Source organism: Leptonychotes weddellii, chromosome 4 (assembly GCF_054177405.1).
Source record: "Leptonychotes weddellii isolate Sample4059 chromosome 4, ASM5417740v2, whole genome shotgun sequence".
In the NCBI taxonomy this organism is placed as follows: Eukaryota; Metazoa; Chordata; class Mammalia; order Carnivora; family Phocidae; genus Leptonychotes; species Leptonychotes weddellii.
Window position 1 is genome coordinate 32,757,501 of NC_138372.1, and position 26,473 is coordinate 32,783,973.

A 26,473-nucleotide genomic window follows, 5' to 3' on the forward strand; every position below is an offset into this window, starting at 1 on the left:
TATGAGCCCATGCTATGCTGATAAAGCACTTAAACATGGCATGCCACATAATAAGCACTAAATAAATATCATATTTTTATATACCAGATTTAGGGCTTTATATATGTTGGTTAACAAATTTAGACCTCAAAACAAACTTGTGACATAGACATTATCATAATTCCTACTTATCAATTGAGGAAATCAAGAGTCAGAGAGGTCGAGTAACTTTCCCAAGGTCACCCAGCAAGAAAGTAGCAGAAACCAATTCTGTTTGACGCTAAAGTCATGTGCTTTCCACTGCACCAAGTCACTGTCTTCCGTGAGCTACTGGCAAGAGGTCCCACATCAGTGTGATGCTATATTGTTGGTGACTATTTCACAAAATCCTCCTCCCTTTAGTCAAGTTGGAATATACAAGGTATTTTTAGAATGAACAGAAGAGTCTGGTGTACAAAGCAGCTTTATTGATGGTTCCCCTCCTCCCCAGCCCTCCTCTATGCCCCGTGTGTGAGGCCCGGTTCTCTGGTAGAAATTGGAAGTCCAGCTGGGGAAGAGCAGAGAGCTCTGGGGTGGACTTTCTTCAGTTCCAGCTCTCGGACGACTTGACTGGCAGAGTGGAGCCAGGGGCAGAACCTGGCCACAGGGCGCCAAGCCATATCAGGTCCAGGGGCTGGACAGGTCTGCGGACTGCTCTAGCACCATGAAAGTCTGTGGACATCACCAAGGAAATAAAGTGAAACGGCATAACCCAAATCACTTTCTTGCCAGAGAACTTTACATTCTTAAAGGAATCCAAAGTCTTATTACACCTCCTGTAGAGTAGACTTCTGGCATCCAGACCAGTGAGTGCCCATTAAGGCTCTGACCATTGCCCAGTCCAGTCAGGCCTCTGCCCATACCTCTACACAACCAAAGTCAGCCCTCTGCTCATAATTCTACACAACCAACTCTTGTTGAGTATTCAGAAGCAGCTCAATTGCTAAAGAACCACCTAGGCAAAAATAAAACTCAGCCTTACAATATCTCTGGGAAAGAGAAGCAGCTGCTATATCATTAATTGCAACCATTCACAGAGCCCAAACTTTGGGCAAGCCACAGTGCTTAGCATGACCCTTGTCACAAATTCCACCTATCCTCCTAACCCTCACTTGTCCCTCTAGTTCGTGGCTAGCTCCTGATGGCTCCTCCCCTGTGCCTCTCCCATGTCCAGATGTCCATTTGCAATCAAATAAGAACTGGCTGGTTTCATCCTGGGCTCTAGAAAATACAACCCTGGCTCCTCAGTGAGGACACAGCTTGGTGTCAGGACAGCAGCCTATGGTGGGGCCTCCCTGGAGATCCCCAGGCTATGTCCATACCTAGTTTAAGATGGCAGAGCCCACTTATCTATGAACAGGTGAACTGTCTATGCTAGTGGACCTCCCACACGCCCTGATCACAGGGCTCTTCCTCAATCCCTTCTACCTACACCTGCCTCATGCCTCCTACATACACACTCAGGACTCCAAATGAAGATGGAGTAGGAGGGAAATGGTCGGGCTATAGATTCCGTGAAAACAGCAGGAGCTCTGTAGTCAGATAGGCATAGGTTTGAATTTCACCATTTTACTTAATAGCTGTGTGACTTAGGCTGGTCATTTAACCTCTCTGAGTCTTATTTTCTCATCTCCATATAGGGGAATGATCTTCTGTACTCTTGGGGTTTCTATGAGGATTAGAAACAATGTATGTGTGTTATGCCCAGTGGCACTCAACCAATGCCACACATAGATGGGTCTCTTTATACTCATTAAAATATGTATACTTTCTGATCCCAGGGTCCTGGGATCGAGCCCCACGTCAGGCTCCCTGCTTAGCGGGGAGTCTGCTTTTCCCTCTCCCCCTGCCCCTGATCCTGCTCTCTCCCTCTCTCTGTAATGCTCGAGCTTTCTCCCTCTAATAAATAAGTAAAATCTTTAAAAAATAAAAATAAAAATAAAATAAAATAATAATAATAAAATAAATAAATAAATAAATAAATATATATATATATATATTTATATATATATATATATATATATATATATATACTTTCTGTCCCTAAATTCTTACAACTACCAGGCTGCAAGGTCAGCCCACCAGTGGTGTTGCTGTGATCAGCCTGGCTGGTTTATAGCTAAGCTCTCCTGCTACGCCTAGACCTTAGTCTCATGCAGACATGGAAGTTTTGGCCCCTCTGCCCATGGTTTGCCTGGGATTGTCCCAGTATAAGGACTGAAATTTCCACATCTTGGGAGCACTGGGAATTCAGTCTTGGGAAAACTGAGATGGTTGGTCACCCTATCAAGGCAGCTGACCCAGAGCGGGCGGAGTAGTTGTCAGACCTGAGAGAAGAAACTGGGCTTCCCATAACCTCTCCCAGTTGGATGGATGGGCCAGGTAGGCGCCTACTCAGTCCCTCCTTCCAAGTTCCCAGCCAAGTCCCTGTTAAGCAGAGGTCGTGGGTGACACCTAGAGGTTATGTTAAAAACTGCAGTCTGATAATCACCCACCAGCCCCTTGAGGCCTTTGTTCATTAATAAATATTGAGGCACTGGACATAAGTCTTGGGGGTCTTGGAAGACATCCTCAAACAAGTTAAGCTGAGACCTACTGATTGATAAAGTGTTAGCCAGGTCAAGGCAAGTGGGAAAGAAATTATTCTAGGCAGGAGGGAACAGCAAAGACCAAAGTTCTGAGTTGGAAGAAGCAGGAAACTTTCAAGAAACTACAGTATGGGGTCGGGCCGGTGCGGGGGGGGGGGGGTTGGTGACAACAAAAGTTGGAAAGGTTGTCAGCGGCTGATCAGCTAGGGGAAATTTTTTTGTCTTTAAGTGCAAGCAGAATTTAATGAAGGTTTTAAGCAGGACAGTAACATAATCAGATCTACATTTTTCAAAGGTAACTCTGGCTACAAGGAGGAGACTGGTTAGAACAGTAGTAAACCTAAAGCCAGGCAGGCAACTGTAGTGCCCAGGTGATGCAGAGACTGAAGCCCCGCACTTGGCTGGTACAGAGGGATGAAGAGGAAGGTGATGGTTTGAGAGATGTTATGGAAATAGAATGGGCAGGGACACGGTGACTGACGAGGTGAGGGATGAGAAACAGCAAGGTTCAAAAATGATGTAGGTTTCCAAATAGGACCACGGGAGACCAGTGGGGCAGGTGCTGAGATGGGAGCATGAGAAGAACGGGGACAATGTTGGGCATGTTGAATCTGAGGTGACAGTGGGACGTCCGAATAAAGATTAGGAAGGGGGACATAAATGTGGGGATGATCTAGCAAGGAGATGGTAAGTGAAGCCCTTAGCAGCACCAACATTTTAAATTGGCAGAGGGGTGCCTGGGTGGCTCAGTTGGTTAAGCGACTGCCTTCCACTCAGGTCATGATCCCAGAGTCCTGGGATCGAGCCCCGCATAGGGCTCCCTGCTCGGCGGGAAGCCTGCTTCTCCCTCTCCCACTCCCCCTGCTTGTGTTCCCTCTCTCGCTGTCTCTCTCTCTCTGTCAATGAAATAAATAAATAAAATCTTAAAAAAAAATAAAAATAAAAACAGGCAGAGACAGGAGCGAGAACGTGCCAAAGGAAAACCAAGTGAGTATGATGTTATAAAAGGGGGGCAAGAGTATTTCAGAAAGTAGACAGTGGTCAACAGCATCAAATATTTCTGAGAGGCAGTGAAATGAGATCTGAAAATTGTCCATTGAACAACGTGTTGGACAGAAAGACAAATACTGCATGATTTCACTCATACGAAGCTCTAGCGTAGTCAAAAGTAGACTCGTGGTTCCAGGGGTTGGGGGGAGGGGAGAGTGGGGAGTTCTTTAGTGGGCACAGAGTTTCAGCTGGGGACTAGGGAAAGAGTTCCCTAGATAGATGATGGAGGTACTTAATACCACTGAACTGTACACTTAGAAACGGCTAACAAGGTAAATATTCCTGTTATGTGTATTTTACCACACCTGCATACACACACAAAAGTCACCTTCTCTGTGAGGTCTTCCAGGCCACCCTTTGTAAAATGTCAAGCCCTCCACGGACTAGGAGAGAAACGGAATCAGGTGGAGGCCGGGCAGGCGCAGGGCGAGAAAGGCGGGAGCGTCCAGAGCCGCCTCCACGAGAAGGGGAGAGGGAAGGAGCACGGGAGGGGCGGGTTAAGCTGAGGCCAAGGGTGACACCTAGAGGTCATGTTTAAAAAAAAACAAAAAAGCAGCCGCTGATAATCACCCACCTGGGAGGGGAGGGGAGGGGAGGGGAGGGGAGGGGCCTGAGAGGCGCGAGTTCCGGGAGAGGAACGCCATTTCGGGCCGGGCGAGGAGAGGCGGAATAGGGGTTGGGCTCTGGGTTTTGGAGGAGAGGAGTGCACGTCCGCCAGCCCCCGGGCTTAGGCAAAATTCTCTAGAATTTTTAAGCTAGAACATGACATTGGTAAGAAATTCCGTGCTTGGGGCGGGGCCGGGGGTAGGGGGTTAGGAATCCTGGCTCCTCCCCCAGCTCAGTTTAGGGGACGAGAGAAAGCCTGGCACCGAGTGAAGGCCGCTACTGTGATCTCCGTGGGCGGTGGGTGTGTGGCGGGGGAGGCATGGCCCATCCAGAGGCTCTGGGAAAGGGCAGTCCTGCGTCCCCGCCGTTCCCTTGGCGACAGCGGCTGGGTGGGAGGGGGAGAGTGTGAGCCGCAGTCACTGGCGCCGCCCCTTCTCTCCGGCTCCACCCTAGCTCCGGCTCCACGTGGTTTTCACCACCCGCAGCGCAGACCGGGGTGGGGGAGGGGCCTCGCCACGCACCTCCGGGCTGGAGAGGGTGTGGCCGGGAGAACCGCGAGCCCCACAGGGGTCGGTCCGTGACTTCTTCTCGGAAAAGAGCGAGGAACGCGCTCTGTGGGCAACGGACTCCACAGGCTTCCGACGACAAACCGGGGACGGAGAGTCCGGGAGTCCTGAAAAGACAGGTGAGCGGCGCTAGGGGAAGGACAAGCCAGGGTCCCCATCCGGACCGCCATGGCCGTGCACGCCCGTCGTCTGTGCCACATTGCCTTCCACGTGCCCGCGGGGCAGCCCCTCACCCAGGATCTGCAGCGTGTCTTCGGATTCCAGCCCTTGGCGGTGCGGGAAGCAGAAGGCTGGCGGCAGTTGGCCCTGCGCAGCGGCGACGCGGTCTTTTTGGTGAACGAGGGCGCAGGGCCGCGGGAGCCGCTGTACGGCCTGGACCCACGTCATGCTGTGCCCAGCGCCACGAACCTGTGCTTCGACGTGGCGGACGCGGGCGCCGCCGCCCGGGCGTTGGTTGCGCGGGGCTGCAGCGTGCCGGTGCCCCCGGTTAGCGTGAAGGATACGCACGGCACAGCCACCTACGCTGTGGTCAGCTCGCCCGCCGGCAACCTCAGCCTGACACTCCTGGAGCGTGCCGGCTTCCGAGGGCCTTTCCTCCCGGGATTCCAGCCTGTGGCCTCTGCAGCCAGCCCGGGCTGGGTCAGCCACGTGGACCACCTGACCCTGGCCTGCACCCCTGGCAGCTCCCCCACACTGATGCGCTGGTTCCACGACTGTCTAGACTTTCGCCACCTGCCACTGAGTCCAGGTGAGGATCCGGAGATAGGCCTCGAGGTGACAGCAGGATCTGGGCGAGGGGGACTGAAGCTCACCGCCCTGCAGACCCCCCCAGGCAGTGCTGTCCCCACCCTCGTGCTGGCTGAGACCCTGCCAGGGGCTTCTAGTGGACAGGACCAGGTGGAGCAGTTCCTGGCCCGGCACAGGGGACCAGGACTGCAGCACGTGGGGCTCTACACGCCGAACATCGTAGAAGCCAGTGAGGGGGTAGCAGTGGCTGGGGGCCGGCTCCTGGCTCCTCCTGAGGCATACTACCAGCAGCCGGGCAAGGAGAGGCAGATCCTAGCTGCTGGGCATCAGCCTAGCCTGCTGGCCCGACAGGGGATCCTGCTGGACGGTGATGAAGGCAAGTTTCTGCTTCAGGTCTTCACCAAGTCTCTCTTTCCAGAGGACACCTTCTTCCTGGAGCTGATTCAGAGGCAGGGGGCCACAGGCTTTGGCTGGGGCAACATCCGGGCCCTATGGCAGTCGGTGCAGGAGCAAGCCGCCAGGGACCGGGAAGCTTGAGGAAGGCTGGGGCTGGGGAGCACCGGGCCAGCTGGAACTGAGAAACACCTGCAGAGGCTTGGGGTGCTTTGTCCCCAGGGGCACCATCTCTTCGGTGCCTACCAGAACTTGAAGCTCTCACTGGGACCCAAAGAGGTGGGATTTTGTTTTGAACTATGAACTGTTCTTATGTCTTCTGTAACTAATATATATGCAAGATACAAAGAATAATAAAGGAATTACATAATTAGGAAATAGAACTTCCCAATACTTTTGAACCATCTTTGTGACCTTCTCTGATCCCATTTCTCTCCACCCTATCCAATTTTATTATTAACCCCTTGATTTGCTGTATGATTTCACTACATATGAAACAATAGAGAAATAAATTTAGTATTTGAGGTAGGAATTCTAAGACAGAACAAATCCTCCCATTTCCCCTCTCCCTAGGGAGCAGCCACTGCAGGTGGGGAGGGGTTGGGTCAGGGCTGAGCCCAGCCACCTGCTCTAGGACAATACCACTGCTCTATAGTCAGAACCGACCAGAGATCTGGACCAAGGGTGTTGGGTGTCAGCCACAGGCAGGGACCCTCTGCAGCTGCTTTCTCCCTCTCTCCTCGGGGTTGTGGGAGGACAGATCACTCTGGAGAGAACACCCACCGCCATTTGCCCGGGGCTGGCTGGGAGCTCAGGCAGTGGAAGTCAGCACCAAACAGGACTTTACCACTTTCTGGGTCCCTCCGAGAGGAAGAACGAGTGGGCGAGGGAGGGGGTGGAAAGTCTCCAAAATGACTATAAAAATAAGCACTTTATTAAAAAACTGGATTCTCAGGAAGTGGGGGCTTCCAGAGGTGTCACTGGGCAGTACTGTTGAGGCTGGATGCATCCGGAGGCCGAAAGAAACTATCCAGGAGTTGCTGGCCCGGGCTGGGCTTTTTCCGGCTGGATGGAGTGGACACCGGGCATCTTTTGGGACCCTGTGCAGAAGCCAAAGAAAGGAGGCACTAAGGGGGCAGCAGAGTCCTCTCCTTCCAGCCCCCTCTCCACTCCACTAATACAGCTCAGGTTCTAGTCTGAATGTTGTAAAGCTTCCAACCCGTCTCCAGTATCTACGTCTTCGGTCAACATGGCAGCCCAAGGTAGTCTTCCTAAGATACAAATCAGGCTCCTCTCTCCACCCAAAATGCTTTAGCGGCCTGGTGTTCATGGCCCTGACTGGCCTGCGCGGGCCCTGCTGATCAAACGCGCCTAGCTCCTCGCACGCTGCATTATGAAGTTGGCCGCATTATGCCAGCATTGCCCACAGGACTCTTGGGCCCAGGGAAGAACATTCCTACTGCGGACTCCCCTCCCAAACCTGGAGGTAATGGTTCGGTTCTTCCACACAGATTACCAGCTGCTGCTTCTAAGTGGCCCTTCCTGATCCTTGCCTCCCAGACAGAACTGAAAGCTCTCCACCTCATAAGCCACAAAACCGAGTACAAGCATTTTGCACACCTGGGGCCCTACTGTCTCCACCATTTGTTCTTATTCCCTCACCACCCTGGCCTCCAAGCTATAAGGTGTCCAGGGAAGAACTATTATTCCTCTCCCCACGGCCAAGTGTGGAGTGGATAATGTTCACCCAAGCATGTGTCATTTAACTCACTGAAAACCCCGGGGATTTGGGCCTGAGGAAAGATGGCTGGGGGAGGGCCAAGAGACTCACCTTGCGGGTCCCTGGCTGTTGGCCCTCGTACACACGGAACACCTGGCCAAGGAGAGAGGGGGAGAGCGCAGGGCTGGCACCTTCCCCCAAAGAGCCAAACCCCTGTGGTCTCTCAACTTCATGCCCCCACACGTCTGTTTAAAATACGCTTTTGGGGCGCCTGGGTGGCTCAGTGCTTAAGCGACTGCCTTCAGCTCAGGTCATGATCCTGGAGTCCCTGGATCGAGTCCCGCATCGGGCTCTCTGCTCGGCAGGGAGTCTGCTTCGTCCTCTGACCCTATCCCCTCTCATGTGTTCTCTCTCTCTCATTCTCTCTCTCTCAAATAAATAAATAAAATCTTTAAAAAAAATAAAATAAAATAAAATAAAAATAAAATACGCTTTTGTTGTGGGGGCGCCTGGGTGGCTCAGTCGTCAAGTGTCTGCCTTTGGCTCAGGTCATGATGCCAGGGTCCTGGGATCGAGCCCCGCATCGGGCTCCCTGCTCCTCGGGAAGCCTGCTTCTCCCTCTCCCACTCCCCCTGCTTGTGTTCCCTCTCTCGCTGTGTCTCTGTCAAATGAATAAATAAAATCTTTAAAAAAAAAAAATACGCTTTTGTTTTCTCCTGGTAATAGGTTCACGTAGAACATACAGGAACCCCCAAAAAGTACAACGAAGACAACACAGGCAGTGCCTTTTTCATAGCGGTGGAGACAGCTGCAGTGTGAAACTCCTCGCGGGTCAGCCAGCGAGCGCCAGGCGGCGCGACGGTCACCGGGGTCTGCCCTTCCAGGGCCAGACCGTATACTTGATAGGTCAGCTTGATGTGAGAGAAAGTGTGGACCACCTGGAGGGAGGGCCAAGGGGCTGAAACAGGCCCAGGGATGTGCCCACAAAAGCCACACCCCTGCCCCGCCCGCGGCTCACGCACCTGCCCGAGGTGCCGGAGGCGGGGCGCTGGGAGGGGCCCAGCCCAGCTCTGCAGCTCCCGCAGCAGGGCCTCGCGCTCCCGTGGCCCCGAGGGCTCTGCGGTCACAGCTGGGAACTGCCACAGTCCTGCCAGCAGCCCTGAGAGAGAGGACAGCCAGGTGTGGCCAGGCCTGAGCCGCCGACCTCTCCGCTTCCCCCTCGTTGCTCCTGCCACCGCCCTCCGCTCCGACGATCTAGGTACCTGAACTGGGCCTCTGCACCAGCAGGACCCGAGGACCCCCGAGGGCCCCGGGCTGCTCCAGAACACAGGTGGCAGAGCACTCCTCCCTGGGGGGCCTGCGGCCGGCCTTTCTGGGGAAGTTGGTCACTCCCCGGGTCGGGTCCCAGGGCTCCGTGGGAGGCGCGCACAGCCTGCAGGGCCCCGCGCGGGGAGCTGGGAAGAGAGATCCCGCAGCGCCGCTCAGGCCCAGGCAGCAGGCCGTGGCCCAGCTCTGCAGGGTCTTACTCAGCGTAGGATAAAGTGCCGGGCGGCGCGCTGCGGGGCTGGGGCTGGCGCTCACCACACTCCTCCACGTCGGGGCTGCCCGGCGGGGCCCGCGAGCCCAAGAGCCGTTCCCGCTCCACCTGAGGCGCGAGGCAGACGTCAGGCGCCAGAGGTCACCGTCTAGGACCCCTGCCTGCCCCTTCCGCAGACGGCTCACCCTCTGCTGTGCCCAGCACAGGCTCTGCACAGGGCACTGGCTGCAGCGCGGGTGCTGCGGGGTGCACACTGTGGCCCCCAGCTCCATGGCCGCTTGGTTCCAGTCCCCGGGCCGCGCCGGGTCCACCAGCTGCTGGGCTAAGCTCCTACAAGGGAATGTGGCTGTGAGCCAAAGACACTTTGGAGACCCCCTTGCCAGTCTCCCCAGGACCCCAAGACGCTACCAGAGAAGCTGGGAGACGAGGGCGCTCCTGGGATCCGCACCAATGGCTCGGACTCGGCACAGCACCCGCACTACATTCCCGTCTACCACACCGGTTGCCTGGCACAGAGGAATGCATGAGTCAGCCCGCTCCGGGAGGAAGGAGGGCAGGCACACACCGGGCGGGGGTGGGCTAAGGGCTCGCCTGTCCGAAGGCAATGGAAGCAATGGCTCCAGCTGTGTACCGCCCCACGCCAGGCAGGAGCTGCTGCAGGGTCTCTGCTGTCCGTGGCATGTGGCCCCCTAGCTCCTCTACCACCTGATTGGGGTGGGGGGAGGGGGGAGGCTCTAGGTTATGAGACACCTGAGGCCCTGGGGCTCACCCCCTTACCTGTCACCCCCCGTCACCCCCTTACCTTCCGGGCTCCCTCCTGCAGCCGCCGACCTCGAGAGTAGTAGCCCAGGCCTGCCCAGAGCTGGTTCACCTCCTGTGGGTGAGATCAGAGAGATCAGTGGTCAGTCCTCAGTTGTCCCCATTTCCCCCTACCCCTGGGCGACTCTTACCTCCAGGGAAGCACTGGCCAGGTCCTGTAGCGTTGGCCACTTCTATAGCTCGAAGGCAATCAAAAAGAAGTAAGATCAAGGTCAAGGGAGGTGGAGGAAGCCTTCTTTACCCCACCCCAAAGGCTAAACTCTCTCTGGGGTCTGGCTCATGACCCTCCCCTTCCTTCCCTGAAGTCACCTGCATCCATCGGGTGTAATAGTTGATCACCGTGGCAACCTGGGTCTGCTGCAGCATGACCTCTGAGACCCACACTGGGGGAGAGGGGTTGGCATGAGGGCACTCCGAGCTGCCCTGCTCCCAGCACACAGCCCCTAGACCCCAGACCAGTGGGCGTCCAGGCAAAGCAGCCCTGCTCCCAAGACATGCACTCACCAGCGTATGCCCGCCTGTCCAGATCCACCTCACCCTCTGCCTGCCAAAGCAATCCCAGGTAAGGAGTCAGTATGGAGACAGCTGGGCACCGACCTCCCACCCCACTGTCCCTGGCCCTCGCCTGCTTACCCGCCTTCTCCAGGGTAGGTCCCGCTTCTCTCGGTCGTACCAGCTCAGTAGGTTCTCCCGAAAGACTCTGACGTCAGCTGGGTCTCTGAAGAGATGGTACGGGGAGAGAGAGGCCTGCAACAACACCTCCTCCTGCCGCCCGGCCAAGCCTGCGGGGGCCGCAGGAAACTCAGGCTTCGTCCCTGCACAGGCTATGCACCAGGTACCCGGGGCACTGCAGCCTGGCTGCTCCCCCTGAGGGCGCCCCCACCCCCAACCCCTGGTTTAAGCTTTGGACCTGGAGTCAGACCAGAATTCTCTAGCTCTGTGTAACCTGAGCCAGATTTCTGGCCTTAACTTGGCCAGGGTGGTACCGCTACCTCCTTTGACTCTGGGTCACAATGAAAACCCAACAGTTTCAGCCAAGCATAATGTATACGTGTGCAGCGCTTTCCCATTTAGAAAACATTTTCAGGCTCACAGACTCATTCGATCCCATGAAAGCCACAGGAGGAAGGAAATGCACAGACAATCGCTCCATTTCATGGTAAGAAAGCAGCCACTCAGAGCAATTGTCCCAAAGTTGGGGGCAAAGTCAGAATGAGACCCTTAATTAGTCCCTTAAGGCCCTGACACATACCACGTTCCCTTCCCAGCCCGAATCTCCCTCCCTTTCATGGCCACTGAATCCAGCACCTTCATCTTTGACTAGGACCGCGCTCCTCACCATTGGGGGTAGAAGGCTTGACCTGGCGGCCGCTGAGGACACACTTCTCCCTTCCCTCCTGGCAAGGTGCCCGCTTCCTCTGACAACTCCTCACAGCTGTTCGTGGCTTCTTCATGATGGCCTAGAAGAGAAAGGCCCAAAGTAGTCAGTCACCATGAGGCTGAATCTTGGGGCCCCACAACGGATATAGATAGCCACGTCCTTCTCTACAACCCTCATTATAGAGAATCTAGCTTTCCTCACCCTCCAGATGCTCATGGGTTTGCCCCTGGCTGGCTGTGGCACTGAGGTATGACCAGTGGGGCTGAACTTCTGCAAGTGACTTCAGAGAGACCAACATTAGCATAATTTTGGAGACCCACAAAAGAAGAGGCCAGGGCTGGGCTGGATACACCTGTGTATCCTGGATGCTCACTGTGACTTTGTATGTGTGGACAGGGATTCATTACGTGTATCTAGAAGCACAGGGCAGGTAGGAAGTTTATTTGGTAGAGATGCAGCACATGAAACAGCCTTGAGCCGTCATGGAGTCCAAACCTCCATCCTACAGAAAGGAGAAACCAAGGATCAGAGATGGGAAAAGATTTGCCTGAGAGCAGATGGCAAGCTGGGGTGGTGGTGGGAGCGGATGTGCTATTTTTATTCCTAATCTTTTCTTGATCTGGTAAACCAAAGCTGGCTGCCCATTGGTAATGCAAAATATATCTAGTTGATCTTCACTGCTCCCTACTGTTCTCTTGGTGCCCTTTTCTCAAACAACTAAAACGTTAGTGAGGGCTTATTATATGCCAGGCTCTGAACTAAGTGTTATACCAATTTCTAATTCAAGTCTCCAGACAACTCAATTAGGTATCTGCTAGTATCACCTCCATTTTAGTTAGGAGGAAGTTGAGGCTTGCAGAGATGAAGCAACTTGTCCACCCAAACCCAAAAGGCCTGCCTCCAGAGACTGCACTCTTGTGCTGTGCTACACCACAGTCCCTGCTGAGCCCCTGGTTCAACCTCTTTCCTTAAAACCTGACTTCATCACCTCATTTGCATCAAAAGAGCTTGTTTCCTCCTTCAGAGAAAAAAAGTGAATGCACAAGTTTACTGCACTCTGCACTTATCTGCATTCTCCTTCTCCTTCCCCTTGTGATATAGAACAATGGTCTCTCCCAAATTGGCTGAGCTCAAGTTCCTGCTCCTTAATCCCTTTTACACAACCCACTCTCCTTCCCTTCATAGCCAACCCTCTTTGACCAAACTCCCTAACTCCATAATTCACTCTACCATCTATTCTCCAAAGAGTAAAGCAGTCTTTTAAAACATGATCATGTTATTTTCTTACTTAAAACCTTCAGTGGCTTCCTACTAATTCACTAAATATTTATGTAGTGCCTATGTGCCAAGCAGTTTCAAGTACATGGAATACTTCAGTAAATAAAATACCAAAGGTTCAGAACTAATGATGTAATGTATGGGGATTAACATAAGAATAAAAAAAATAAAATAAAATAAAAAAAAAAATACCAAAGGTTCCTGTCATCATGAAGCTTATATTCTAATGTGGGGGGGGGCAAACAATAATAATTAAATTATATAGAATGTTAAGTGATAAACAGTAACATAAAGAGAAAAAGTAGAGTTGGTGAAGGGGATAAGAAGTGGTGATGGTAGAATGTTGTGATTTTATTTTTTTTTAAAGATTTTATTTATTTATTTATTTATTTGACAGAGAGAGAGAGAGAGCACAAGCAGGAGGAGCAGCAGCAGGAGAGGGAGAAGTAGGCTCCCCACTGCATAGAGAGCCCCTTGTGGGGCTTGATCCCAGGACCTTGGGATCATGATGTGAGCCGAAGGCAGACGCTTCACCAAATGAGCCACCTGGAATGTTGCAATTTTAAAGCACATGGTCAAGGTGGGCCTTATTAAAGTGATATTTGACCAATGATTTAAGGCAACTGAAGGAATTAGCCAAAGGCATCCTAAAAAGGAGCTAGTGCAATGGCCCTAAGGAAGGTGCCTGGTGTGTCTGCAGAATAATAAGGAAGCCAGTGTGGTTAGAATGCACCAAGAAAGGATGAGTAGTAGATGAGGTCAAAGAGGTAAAGAAGGTAGGGAGCATAAGGATCACTAAGTACCTTGTAAGCCACTGGAGGAATTTGGCTCTCACATCCATTGCTCTGAGAACCCAATCCTCTTAATATAATTTTGTAGGCTCCAAAGATCCCCACCTGCCTCATCCCCTCACTCACTATGCTCCAGCCTGTCTGTTGGCCTTGACATCTCACCCAATCCTTTTCTTGTACAGCTGTACAGTTTGTACAGCTCTTATCCTGTGCTTCACCTAACAGTTATTCATTCTTTCAGGTCTTGACTTAAATGTCCAAATCAGCCCCCCTCCCCCAGTCTCACCCTCTTGTGTAATTCTCCATTTTCCTCTTATACTAATTGTAATTTCACATTTATTTGTTTCTTTGATCAGTGTCCACTTCCCCGACTTGACTACAGAACTCCATGAGCAAGGACTGAGTCTTTTTTGTTGACTGTTGAGTCCCCAGAGCTGAGCACAGTGCCAGATAAGTTGCATACAACAAGCACTGTTAAGTTAATTAAAACCGGATGAGAGAAGAGATAGTAAGAGGTTTTCTTTCTTTAGAATGGGAGAAATCCAAACGATCCAGAATAATGATGAAAAGACTCATTGGACAGAGAAAGCTTGAAGACGAACTAGAAACAGTGAATAATCAAGGAGAAGGGGCTGAGACTCCTTGGTGGGTCGAGAGGATGGGAACCGGAGTCCCTGAAAAAGAACTGGCCTCCGGTAAGGGCATGTCTCTCACGGTATCAGAAGTCAAGAGCAATCACCCTCTAGGTCAACCACCCCTCCTGCCTGGATTATTGTAAAGGCTTCCCCGCCAGTCGGTGACTCTAACCCCTCTGGCAGCCTCTCTCGAGTCCCTCTCCCCGCCTTTTCACTTCCTGGAAGTGAGGTCTCCATCCTGCCTGTGAATGTGCCTATACCCAGAAGATCCTTCTTTCCCCTACACTGCCCTGTCTGTGCGTAACTCCTAGACGCGCTTCACGCTGGCCGGGGTAGCGTCACCTCCGCTGGGGACCCCCACCCCCACCCCGGGGCCGCGTGGATGAAGACCGCGTGAAGCGCCCGCCCACGTTCCCGCCCGCAGGACGCGGAGAAGGAATTACCTCTCGCTCGGTCTCCCGCGCCCGGCTCCCGACGCACTCCAGGGGGCGTGGCTCCGACCCGCACGGCGCCCGCCAATAGGTCCCCGCGCGCGCCCGGCCGCCTCCTCCGCGCTAGACCCGGGAGGTGTGAACGGAAGTCCGACCCGTCAGCGACTCGGCGACTCGGAGGGCGAGGCCCCGCCCCGTCCCCGATCGCCGGAGCCGCGCGGAGAGAAGAAGCGGAAGCCCGGCGAACACACCGACTACTCAGGCGAGGGGCCCGCCGTGTCATGGCCGCCGACAATGGCGATGGCGCAGCCTCAGCCCCAGCGGCCCCTGACGGTGAGTGGCTTCTCAGGGCTTCCCGCCTTAAAAGCCTGTGCGCTCCGGAGCGGGGGAAGGCCTCGGGCTCTCGGCTCTAGAAACTGATCTCAACGTTCAGAGGACTAGCTCATTCCTTCTGAACCAGCCACGAGGAGACTACAAATCCCGGTGGGCACCGCGGCTCGGGCGCAGAAGCCCGGCGTGTTGGGAGCAGTCGGGGCGGGTATAGGGGCGTGTCGGGAGGTGTAGTCTAGAGCTGGTGGTTCTTTTAAGTGGCGCGGGTCCGAAGGAAGTGGAACGTGTTGGGAGCTTGGGTGTGAGGAATTATTTATGAGGCCCTGGGGCGTGCTGGTTAGCTCCTGGGGCCCCGTGGGAACAGTACTATGGAGCTTTGGGGGTATTAAAAGAGTCGCATCTTCCCGCAGTGAGAAGGATTTCCTGCGGGATGTGGGAAGAAGGAACCTCACAGATCGTCTAGTCCAGCCTTCCTCCTCTAAAGTTTCTGATGCTGAGGGGAGAAGTAATTTTCCCAAAGTCTCACATAAACCACTGGAAGACGCCAGCTTTCTCTTCCCAAATTCAGGGCACTGTTCACTCCAAGCACTGTGCGTAGAGCACGTGTGATACAAAGGCTTGCAGGAGAGACATGCTATTTCTTGCCTTAATGGAAACTGCTCCCCAACATTCCACCCTCAGCCATGGCCTACCTTGGAATCTCTTCCCCTGGGCCTCTGCCTCAGCATTACCATCCATCGCTCTCCTTACCCTCAGGTGGTGTCAGCAAAAGCACAAAATCTGAGGAAGAGCTAGTAGTCCAGGTGCCCGTGGTGGATGTGCAGAGTGACAACTTCAAGGAGATGTGGCCGTCCCTCCTGCTGGCCATAAAGACCGCTAGCTTCGTAGCTGTGGACACGGTGAGGGCTGGGGGATGGGGAGGGCAGATAGTTATGAAAGGGCTGGTGCTGGGAACCTAACACAGAACTCCCTTTACACACTCCCAGGAACTGAGTGGGCTTGGGGACAGGAAGAGTTTGCTGAACCAGTAAGTATAAGCCCTGATCTTAGTGCCAGCCTTGGCAGGAGGGGCAGACCTCATCCCTGGAGTAGAAGTCACAGTCCTGGGTGGTTTGAGGGCTAACTCCCAGCCACAGCCACCCCCTAAACCCAACCCCAAGGTGCATCGAGGAACGTTACAAGTCCGTGTGTCATGCGGCCAGGACCCGTTCTGTTCTCTCCCTGGGCCTTGCCTGCTTCAAGCAGCAGCTAGACAAGGTAGGTACTGGTCTCCTTCCTATCTCTGGTCTGTGGCTGCGGGGAGGGGGGTTGAGATCCTGGAGAACATCGGGTGTAAGGTGTTTCTATCCCAAATCCCGAGGGAGCAGATTCTTTCTCTCTCAGGGTGAACACTCCTACCTGGCTCAGGTGTTCAATCTGACCCTGCTGTGCATGGAAGAGTATGTGATAGAACCAAAGTCTGTGCAGTTCTTGGTGCAGCATGGCTTCAACTTCAACCGGCAGTATGCTCAGGGTATCCCGTACCACAAGGGCAATGACAAGGTAGGTCTCCAGCCTTGAGACTGCCCCTTCTGTGACTTCATTTCTTCCTAACCGAGGCTGGGTGCAGGGGGAGGATCTGCTTCTTAGGGAGGATGGGAAATCACTAGGGATAGGGTTGGGGAAACCAGCCTGATCCACAGAAGACTAGCATTGGGAAGGCAGGGAGCGAGAGCTTTCCAGATAGGGGCACCGGCGGTAAGTGTCCTGCAAGAGAGGCTCACTACGGGACTGTCCTTCCCAATGATCCCTTTCTTTCCACCCAGGGCGATGAGAGTCAGAGCCAGTCAGTGAGGACCCTGTTCCTGGAACTAATCCGGGCCCGCCGGCCCCTGGTACTACACAATGGTCTTATAGACTTGGTGTTCCTGTACCAGAATTTCTATGCACACCTGCCCGAGAGTTTGGGAACCTTCACTGCTGACCTATGTGAAATGTTCCCAGCCGGCATTTATGACACCAAATATGCTGCTGAGTTTCATGTGCGCTTCGTGGCCTCCTACCTAGAATATGCTTTCCGGAAATGGTGAGCAACTGGTTAAGGCTTAGGGGTGGGGCCTGGTATAAGCCTGATTTCATTTACTTGAGGTATTTATTGAGTGCCTGCCATGTGCCAGGCACTGTGTTAAGTGCTGAGGACTCAGCAGTAAGCAGAACTGACAAAAAACCCTGTTCCCATGGAGTATATAAGCTATGGACCAACACCCTCGTCCGCTGTTTCAGCGAGCGGGAAAATGGGAAGCAGCAGGCAGCGGGCGGCCCGCACCTGACCCTGGAGTTCTGCAGCTATCCATCTAGCATGAGGGCCCATATTGACTACCGCTGCTGCATGCCCCCTGCAACCCACCGTCCTCATTCCACCAGCGTCTGTGACAACTTTTCGGTGAGAGCACCTGCCCATTTCTTGGGGGAGGGCAGGTTCCTGATGCCTGGAACCCCCTCTCTAAGCCTCTTTCCTACCTCTAGGCGTACGGTTGGTGTCCCCTGGGACCACAGTGTCCTCGGTCCCATGATATCGATCTTATCATTGACACCGATGAGGCTGTGGTGGAGGACAAGCGGCGACGGCGGCGACGTAGGGACAAACGGCGGAGGGCTTTGTTGGGCCTGCCTGGGAAACAGACCTCTGAGGAAAATGAGGATTGTCCTCCCGTGAAGCAGGTCTGCGGGGATGGCCTCCAGGCTGAAGAAGTTGAGCAGGAGGTGGCTAAGGATGAGACTAGGAGCCAGCCTGGCTTGGAGCAAGGTCACAAAAATGACTTGGAGCTGGGGCTTAAAGCAGCAGGGCCAGAAACAGCTGATATGGCTGCCTCAGAAGTGCCAGGGAATCAAGCCGGTCCTCACCCAGTGCCTGGGGATGGACTGCATCGGGCTGGTTTTGATGCCTTTATGACAGGCTACGTGATGGCCTATGTGGGTGTGAGCCAAGGACCCCAGCTCTGTAGCTCTGGGCCCTGGCTACCTGAATGCCACAACAAGGTATACCTGAGTGGCAAAGCTGTGCCCCTCACAGTGGCCAAGAGCCAGTTCTCCCGATCCTCCAAAGCCCACAACCAGAAGATGAAGCTGGCTTGGGGCAGCAGCTGACCCAACTTCCGCCTAGCACTCAAGGCCCAGGGAGAGGACTGAGAATGGAACAGAGGTGTCTGGGTCCCTCTAGCCTGTGAATGTCCTACTCCCACCTTCTACAGAATTGGGGGGTGGGGGTGGGGGCAGTCTTGGCCTGGACCTTCTCCTTTACCCTAAAGGCTGAGGAACAAGGGTACACATAAGGAGGCTGACCAGCACCTGTAACACAGACTTTATTTTTAAATCTGAAAGTGTCTGGGAAAAAGTATTACCAAAAAATCAACAGAAACAAGTTATGAAAATATTTGACCAGCTTCATCTTTGGTTATTTCTTATCGCGGCTCTGTAAGGACAGACTGTTCCCACAGCTCCAGCCATAGCAGGAAGGGAAGAAAATCAGTCCACGTATAAACCATTTAACCAACTGAGTGTATCACATGTTGACAAATACATAGAGCAGGCCCTGAGGCCTACAAAACCAGCCCCACTCCCAACCACAAGGTTGAAAGTTTTATGGGGCAGAACATTAAGACTCTTTCATAAATATGAAAATAGATTAATCAACTGGAAAAGATTTTTGAATAGGTTAGCTAAGAGCCATGACCACCACGCTGCCTCACCATCCCCTTGCATAGAAATGTAGTGATGTGGTCTGACCATGCAGTAAGTGCAAACAGCAATTATTCAAGTGTCTTAGACATCCTGGCAAGAAGCTCCCCGGTCTTAAGGTCTGAGAAATAGCCATGCCTTTTATGGCTTCCTGGTTAGCTCCAGGTTCCATCCAGTAGCTTATATGACCCAGGAAAGGGCGAAAGATAGACCTGGGGTGGGAGAAGAACCTGGGGTATTAGCTGCCTGCCAGCTCAAACTAGAACTAGGAGTCCTCTGGTCCTGTCTGGGGAAGTGCACTGGGAGCCGGATGGGAGCCAGAGCTCCTTGCTGGATTTCAGAAGCTTCGTATCAGCTGTTGGCCCTAACTAGGAAGGGCTTTCATTGCTGCCTCCCCTCTCATACACAGCCATTGGGCACTTGGAGCCCCCAGACTGACCCTGGCTTGGCCTGGCCTGCCTGCTCTACAGGCCGCAGGGAAGAGTCAAGGCTGTGCACCAAGGGGGCCCTGTGGATTCAAAGGAAGGTCCACCCCCAAGGTGAGCTGGGGACTAACCCCTCTCACCCATCCTGTTTTCCCTGGGTTTTCAGGCCTATGCCTGAGACAGAGAAAGGGACTGGAGCCAAGCCTCTTGGCCTTTCTTCTTCTACCTCCATTTCCTCAGAGGCACCTGCAAGGCATGGACTGGCCCCCTGGGGCCTGGGCCCAAAACCATTTTCTTCTTGGGGACCAGAGCAGTCCATGGCTTCATGGGCCGGAGCAGCTGGGAGGGCAGATGCTCGGAATGGCGGGATCTCTCTCACTCTGTACTTGAGACTACTGAGGCGTGGTGGGGGCCCATGAGATAGTGATTCTTCTCGGCCCACAAATGGACAGGCCTCTCGATGCAAGAACTCTGGTGAACCAGGCAAAGAACGCCACCGGCGAGCAGGTGGGACCAGGGGCTCCTGCCAGTCAGCCACAGGCAGAGTTCCGGGCCCTGGTGCATCCAAGTCAAATACCAGGGAGATGACAGACTTGCTGGGCAGGTCAAAGAACTTGATCTTGCCACCCTTGAGGTCCTGGCGAGCACTGAAAGGGTTGATTTTGGGGGTGCAGGCAGCACCACCTTGTTGGGGCCGGTAGTACGGGTCCAAGACATTCACTGTACGTGGGGGCTTACGGGAGAAGATGTCTGACTGGCTTCGAGACAACCAGATAGTGCGTCTTGGGCGTGGGGACTTGGGAGGGATCTTGTCATCCAGTAAGCTCAGTCGTTTCACCCCAGGTCCTTTCTCCAAGAGTCCTAAAAAACAATGAGTCAAATCAGGGTTACTCCCACTAGTCATAACAAACAGAAGTGGCACCTTGTGCCACAAAGCATTTCACCAATGAGAAAACAAACTCAGAAGGGAGGCTATATGCGCCAAGTCATAATTCTTAGAGTCCAGTACTTTTTCCATCATCCCTTGCTCTTTGCCCTTCTTCTGGACATGGGATCCTACAATCAGCCCTAGAGAGGAAGGCCCCACATCCTAATTTCCTCCCTTGGGGTCAGGTGGAACACTCTGGTCTAATCTCTTACCCTTGCCTGTGGGCTGCAGCTTCCTGTCCGTCTCCAGCTCTTCTTCCTGTAGATGGCTCAGAATTTCCTCCAGGGTCTTCCCAATCTCCGTGAAGGATGGGCGCAGTTTGGGGTCCATCTGTAGTCATCCACACCAGCCATTAGCCCTGCCCTCCTATCTTCTACCCCAAGGATGGCATTTGAGTCTGTTTCTGGCATCTTCTAAGATTCAGATATGCAGCTAAGAGATCTTTTCTAAAGGCCCCAGACCATGAGAGTGATTCCCAGAGCTAAGGTCAGGGAAGATGCTATTGTCTCATACCCATCCATGTCAGCACCCTTTCTGTATGTCTTATCCTCTCGATGGGCACAGAACCATCCAAAAGGGTATGCTTACATTGGTTTGTTCTGTTCTTGCTAACATGTTTCTGGGAGCTATCTGGACAAAGCCCAGCTACCCCTTGTTCATGACAGGTAGGTCCAGCCCCAGAGCTGTATAAAATGAAGGCTAACAAAAGCTCTTCCCATGGGCCTTAAGATCAGCTGGACCCAAAGTCCAACTGAAACCTGATCAGAGCTCTATCAATGTCCAGGGCAAGAGATGATGAGTCTACCCTGCAGGCTGAGGACTGTATAATACAGAGCAATTTTCCTTTTCTTGGTCCAGGGCTCTCAACAGTCTGTCAGGCCCGGAGGAGGGGCTGTGGGCACTGCCATTCATCAGTGAAAAGGAGGCTCCTCCTCCTACAGTCCTACCCAGATGAAAGGGGTTCAGCCAGCCCCTGACCAAAGCTGGGGGGAGGGAAGGGGAGGGAGACACTCACATTACAGCAGTTGAAGGTGAGCTGCAGAAAGTCTGGGGGACAGTCTCCCACCATATGCTGGAAAGCGTCATAGTCTAGCCCGAAGTTCTGTGGATAGGTATGGTAGGGAGGGGACATGGTAGACTGGTCATTAATCCCTCCACCCATCCTGGCCTGCTTAGGAGAGGCTGAGAATTGCCCCGAAGTAACCATACAGACAGTTCCAGCAACTCCACCCTGGGAACAACAGCTCCATAGCTTCAAAACCAGCCCCATCCCACTGGCACTGTGCCCTATGCCTGCAGCTCACCTCTGTGCGGGGAAGATAGTCCGGATCAGCCTGGATGCGGGCGATGATCTCACAGAGGATGATACCGTAAGAGAACACGTCCGCCTGGTGGGTAATGAGACCTCAGTTTCCTTCTCAGTGGGGTGAGAGGTGGGGTTTCTGCCCCTCGGGTCCACTAGCCCAGGCCTGAGCCCTACATTCAGTTCACTTACTGGGCAGCTGCCGAGTACCAGCTCTGCTCTTAGAAGGATATAGATCCTCACCCAGAACATATAAGGTGATCCTGGATACCTTCTGCTAAGAATGGATTCTAAGGAGAACCAGGCCCAGGGTCCCCAGACTCACCTTTTCATTATAGGGCTCATCTCGGAGAACCTCAGGTGCCATCCAGAAGGGTGAGCCCACCACGGCCAGCTTCTCACTCCCCATGCTGTGGGGTGGGGGTGGAGGAGAGATTATATGGATAATGAGCTTGCCACTGGCTGGTGCAATGGGATATCTGACCACTGGGAATTCCTCTCCCTGAAGGACAGGCACTAAGACTGACCAAATTTAGGGAGCTGGGATTGAGCTGTGACCAAGTTCTGGCCTCTAGGGAGGAAGCTGGAGTTTTCCCTTTGCTTCAGTCCCTTCTGTGACCCCAGTACCTATTAGGGCTACCCACCTGACGTCAGGAATCTTCTCAGCCAGGCCAAAGTCAGCTACCACTGCAGAGTAACCATTCTCATCCCTCTTTATCAGGCAGTTCTAGGGTTCCCAAAGAAGAAGGAAATGTGGCTCAGAAGGGGGACCAGCCAGCCATAAGGTTACCACCACCCCTCCTTGCCACAGGGCACCTTGGCCCCTCCTCCTTGGTGAAACCACACTCTTAGGTTGACCCCAGTGGTCAGACTTGGGGGCTCTGTCAGCCATGGGAGATGGCTTAGGCCTGGATCTTGGGTGGCTGCCCTAAGATTCATATGCTTCAAACAAATATTTATCTTTGTTTTCTATATACTGAGCATGGTTCTAAGTGCCAGAAATACCTCAATGAACAGACATCTTTGTCCTCTTGGAGCTTACAATCTAGTGGAAGAAGACAGACTATCAGGCCCCTGGCCTCCCATCCTCTTTTCCTCAGAATGCAGAGACCCAAAGGCGAGCCTGAGTAATATAAGTAATGTAAGCCTAAGACAAGCGCTCAGGCCTGCACTACCTTTCACTGCCCACAAGATCACAACCAGCTTCCTCTCAGTCCATGATCTGCCTCTAACCAACTGACTTACCCCCTCCCCCTGCTGTTCCTATGCACACAGCTCTATCCAAACTTGTCACAGACAAGCTGGACTCCTGAAGCCTGAACAGCCCCTTCAAGCTTTTCTTGTGCTTACACTGTTCCCTTCCATTTGGAATGTTCTCCCAACTCTCCTTTTCACCTCAAAAGATTTTGTGTTTTAAGGTAAGTGCCCTTTCCACGCTGTCCTCTCCAGCTCTCACCAGCCTCTCTCTCAACTCCTTTAACTCCTCCTCTCCGCTACTTCCTCTTACAGTCTAGCAGAGAGCAGGTTCTGGTTCAGGCCTTCCCTCTTCATAACACTCAACTCGTGAGAGAGGCTCAGGATGTGCTCACCGAACAAGAGAAAGGATGAACCCAAATGACTTGTAAATAAACACAAAGCAGCAACCAGGCTTGGCATGCAGTTGCAGAGGCAAGCCAAGTCACCTCCTGCTTCCTCCACCTCAGGTACAATCACTCCCTTCCTTTGGCCTCGACGTGATCATACTCTTCTCTGCCTGAGCTGGAAGGAGCCCATGATTTCGCCTTCTCCTGCTCTGGGTCCCAGGTAGACACGCCCCATCCCTGGCTTACGAGCAGGACCATCCTTGTGCTTGTCCTGGCTTTGGCCCTCCCATCAAGTCGTGCTGGCTCAGCAACCCCTGACTATGGCTGTGAGAGGACGGGCCCTAGGCCAGCTTGCCTGTTAAAAAGCCAAAGCCCAGGCTATAGGGCACAGGCTTGTGAGGCAGTGGCAGCCCAGATCTGTCACGGATTTTTCTCCCCTCCTCCCTTTTCACCAACAACTCAGTCTCCTGTCTCCAAGGCTCAGGCTAAAGTACTACTTACTATTTGCTCAGAAACAGCCCTCAGAAATTCAGCCTGGGAGCAGCAGATAAGGAAAAGAATATGGCCACAGTACACTGCCCTTGTCAAAGCTGTGTGGTTTCTGCCCCAGCTTCATGTTCATGGCCATCTACTGTCCGCTCACTGCAAACCATCCACGTAGGGGTAAGTGACTTCACAGTAGCTGCTCTGAACGGCTGAGAAATGGCTAAGGCAGGGATGATTGGGGCCCCACAGTATGGCACAAGGCTACCCAGTTTGCTTCTGGTCTGGAGGTGACCACTGCCCCTCTTACAGCTTCTCACAGTCAACAGCTGGGCATTGGAGCCAAAGACAAAGATGGGATACTGCAAACCAAAAGAGCCAAACTTTAGGAGTCTGTATTTGAGGTGATAAGAAAAATGTGGAGGAACCCTGATGGATTAACCCCTGTGGGATTTTCCAGAAACTCCCAGCCTGCCCTTAAGAGCCTGCCCTTACTGGGGTCTAGGCTAGTGAGGTTTGGCTGGCGACACTTGCTGTTTTTACTTCCTTATCTCCCACTCATTGCTCATGGGTTTCTGCTGTGAGTTCCCACAGAGGATACCAATGACTTCTATGGCATTAAGTTCAATAGACAAATTTAGTTCTTACATACTTGATCTTTCTGCTGTTGACGTTGCTGATTACTTCTTTCAACACTTTCATATGTGATTCAGGAATCATATTAATTAATACTGGGCGTGCAGGGGCACCTGGGTGGCTCAGTTGGTGCAGCGTCTGCCTTAGGCTCAGGTCGGTCCTGGGACGGAGCCCCGCATGAGCAGGGAGCCCGCTTCTCCCTCTCCCTTTGCCCCTCCCCCGGCTCTCTCTCTCTCTCAAATAAATAAATAAAATCTTTAAAACAAAAAATACAGGGTGTGCAGAGAATAATCAGCTGTGGTCCTGGAGTGAACAGACCAGCTATTAGAGGCTAGTTAGAGGCCATTCCTGTTCCCTTTTGATCCTTCTCTCCTGGCTTCTGTGACACCGCAGTTCTGGATTTCCTTCTCCACCTCTGGCTACTTTGCAGGCCCCAGTGCAGGCACTTCTTCCCATCCGATGTTCTCAGGGTTCTATCCTGGGCCTATATCTCTCGGGCTCCATTTGTGCTGATGACTCCCAACTGTATATCATCAGAGCTGACCTTTATCCTCAAGCTTCAGATCTGCATATCCACTCTATTTCTGGACATCTCCTGGATTACTCATATTGAACTCCATACATGGAAACCTGAAGTCACCTTTTCCCCTCAAAAGCTAAAACTCTAGCTGTATTTTTACGTCCACTGATACTGCCATTTTCCACCCAGTTTGCTAAGAGAGCAACCTGGGATTCACCCTAGATTTTTTACTCTTAACTCCAACTAATTTAGCTTCTAAATATTTTTCAAATCGGGGGCGTCTGTGTGGCTCAGTCGGTTAAGCATCTACCTTCAGCTCGGGTCATGATCCTAGGGTCCTGGGATCGAGCCCCACATTAGGCTCCCTCCTAGGCAGAGAGCCTGCTTCTCCCTCTCCCTCTGCTGCTCCCCCTGCTTGTACTCTCTCTGCGTCTGTCTCTCTGTCAAATAAATAAATAAAATCTTTAAAAAAATTTTTTTGAATAATAATAAAAAATATTTTTCAAATCGGTGTCTCCCTCTTCATCTCCACTACCCTTGCATCAGGTCCTCCTCATTCCTCCCCTGAAAACTACAATGCTCTTCTAATTGGTCTCTCTGGCTTGGTCCAGGCTTGATCTCCATAATCCACCTTCCTCATTCCTGCCAGCATGACTTTAGCAAAATGTAAATCTGTGTTACTCCCCTATTTAAAAGCCATCAATGACATATTGTATGATTCCATTTATATGAAATGTCCAGAATAAGCAAATCCATAGAAAGTGAAAATGGATTAGTGGTTGCCCAGGGCTGAAGGGGAAAGGGAATAGAGTGTGGGGCTTTCATCTTGGAATGATGAAAAGTCCCGAAATTAGACAGTGGTGATGGCTAAATATACTAAAAGCCACTGAAATATATACTTTGAAAGGGCAAATTTGGTTTTATGTGAAGTATATCTCAAAAAAGCTGAGTGGTTTTCTTCATTTCCTATCTAGAAGATTAAATCCAACTTAGACAATATATGATCAGAGTCCTCTCTTTTCAACTCTTACTCCCTACCACTCCTCCCTCCCAGTCTGCACATCATACAGTTCATGCCACTATGCCTTCGTTTATGCAATTCCCTGTGTCTGCTCTGGTCTAGAATATGACCCCCAGCATGTGCACTAATAATAATTAAACTAAATAAGTAGAATTCAAGGCACCTGGGTGGCTCAGTCGTTAAGCATCTGCCTTCGGCTCAGGTCATGATCCCAGGGTCCTAGAATCGAGTCCTGAGTCGGGCTCCCTACTCTGCCGGAAGCCTGCTTCTCCCTCTCCCACTCCCCCTGCTTGTGTTCCTGTTCTCGCTATCTCTCTCTCTCTGTCAAATAAATAAATAAAATCTTTAAAAAATAAAAAATAAAAAAAATAAGTAGAATTCAATTTTCAAGATTCAGCTCAGCCACCATCTCCTCCAAGAAGCCTGCTCTGTACCCTCAGGCTGGGTTAAATACCCTCTATTCAAAGCATCCTATGCACTGTCCTCTCTGTAGCCTTTGCATCTACCATGTTATAATGGAAGTCTGTATAGTGCCTTCCTATGGCTAGAGACTATAAGCTTTAGGAAAGCAGTGATGTTTTAAGAGGGAGATGGCCCAGAGAATACTTCCTAGCCCCTTGGGTAAGGGAAAGATTGACCACTTCTGTCTATATGGTACCCTAAGAATTACAAAACATTTTTCACAAACACAGTCAAAACAACATTGTCAGGTGGGCAGATCTGAGATTTTTACATTTAAGATGAGAAAAACAAAGCTTACAACCGTAAGTGGTAAAGACCCAGGACTCCTAATTCTAAAGCGTTTTCACACGATTCTACCCTCCCCAGAAAGAGGCTGAAAAGCTTTCCCCTTTTATAATGAAGCAATGTAGTCTTCAGCAAGGCCATGGCAGAAGCAATGCAGTCTTAAGAGAGGAGCCGGGGCCAGGGCCCATGGAGAAGGCAGCACTGTGTGCAATACCGTAAG

General features: G+C 52.4%; 4 protein-coding genes across 24 annotated transcripts in view; 2 read left to right on the plus strand and 2 right to left on the minus strand.

Annotated features, from left to right (window-relative positions):
- The first annotated feature begins 4,296 nt into the window (after positions 1-4,296).
- On the plus strand, positions 4,297-7,852 carry HPDL (4-hydroxyphenylpyruvate dioxygenase like). Its single transcript, XM_006729001.3, has one exon. The coding sequence runs from the start codon at positions 4,997-4,999 to the stop codon at positions 6,110-6,112; it is 1,116 nt and encodes a 371-aa protein (XP_006729064.1). The 5' UTR covers positions 4,297-4,996; the 3' UTR covers positions 6,113-7,852.
- Positions 6,881-14,957, minus strand: MUTYH (mutY DNA glycosylase). 16 transcript variants are annotated; one of them, XM_081818342.1, is made up of 18 exons: positions 14,812-14,938; positions 11,833-11,927; positions 11,627-11,705; positions 11,384-11,504; positions 10,678-10,826; positions 10,549-10,588; positions 10,354-10,427; positions 10,176-10,217; positions 10,028-10,099; positions 9,817-9,930; positions 9,634-9,731; positions 9,411-9,555; positions 9,270-9,333; positions 8,951-9,142; positions 8,711-8,847; positions 8,474-8,626; positions 7,800-7,841; positions 6,881-7,068 (listed from the first exon to the last, which is right to left on the minus strand). In XM_081818342.1, exons 3-18 carry the CDS (start codon positions 11,639-11,641, stop codon positions 6,946-6,948), a joined length of 1,581 nt encoding a protein of 526 aa, XP_081674468.1. In that variant the 5' UTR covers positions 11,642-11,705; positions 11,833-11,927; positions 14,812-14,938; the 3' UTR covers positions 6,881-6,945. The 16 variants fall into 16 exon arrangements, with proteins under 16 accessions (XP_081674468.1, XP_006729062.3, XP_081674467.1 ...); XM_006728999.3 differs by lacking the exon at positions 14,812-14,938 and adding an exon at positions 14,573-14,709; XM_081818341.1 differs by lacking the exon at positions 14,812-14,938 and adding an exon at positions 14,573-14,709 and having other exon boundaries at positions 11,799-11,927.
- Positions 14,742-18,302, plus strand: TOE1 (target of EGR1, exonuclease). Of its 3 annotated transcripts, none has more exons than XM_006729005.3 (8): positions 14,742-14,893; positions 15,647-15,789; positions 15,877-15,917; positions 16,051-16,147; positions 16,274-16,432; positions 16,696-16,955; positions 17,153-17,312; positions 17,396-18,302. In XM_006729005.3, exons 1-8 carry the CDS (start codon positions 14,842-14,844, stop codon positions 18,014-18,016), a joined length of 1,533 nt encoding a protein of 510 aa, XP_006729068.2. In that variant the 5' UTR covers positions 14,742-14,841; the 3' UTR covers positions 18,017-18,302. The 3 variants fall into 3 exon arrangements, with proteins under 3 accessions (XP_006729068.2, XP_030878870.2, XP_030878874.2); XM_031023010.2 differs by having other exon boundaries at positions 16,298-16,432; XM_031023014.2 differs by having other exon boundaries at positions 14,823-15,043.
- Positions 18,219-26,473, minus strand: part of TESK2 (testis associated actin remodelling kinase 2) — a 111,870-nt gene continuing 103,615 nt past the window's right edge. For all 4 annotated transcript variants that reach the window (XM_081818338.1, XM_006729002.3, XM_031022995.2 and 1 more), the window contains 6 exons: positions 21,908-21,990; positions 21,589-21,673; positions 21,265-21,348; positions 20,976-21,062; positions 20,173-20,290; positions 18,219-19,893 (listed from right to left, as the gene is read on the minus strand). In XM_081818338.1, coding sequence (XP_081674464.1) covers positions 19,169-19,893; positions 20,173-20,290; positions 20,976-21,062; positions 21,265-21,348; positions 21,589-21,673; positions 21,908-21,990 — 1,182 coding nt within the window. In that variant the 3' untranslated portion in view covers positions 18,219-19,168. The remainder of the gene's footprint in view (positions 19,894-20,172; positions 20,291-20,975; positions 21,063-21,264; positions 21,349-21,588; positions 21,674-21,907; positions 21,991-26,473) is intronic.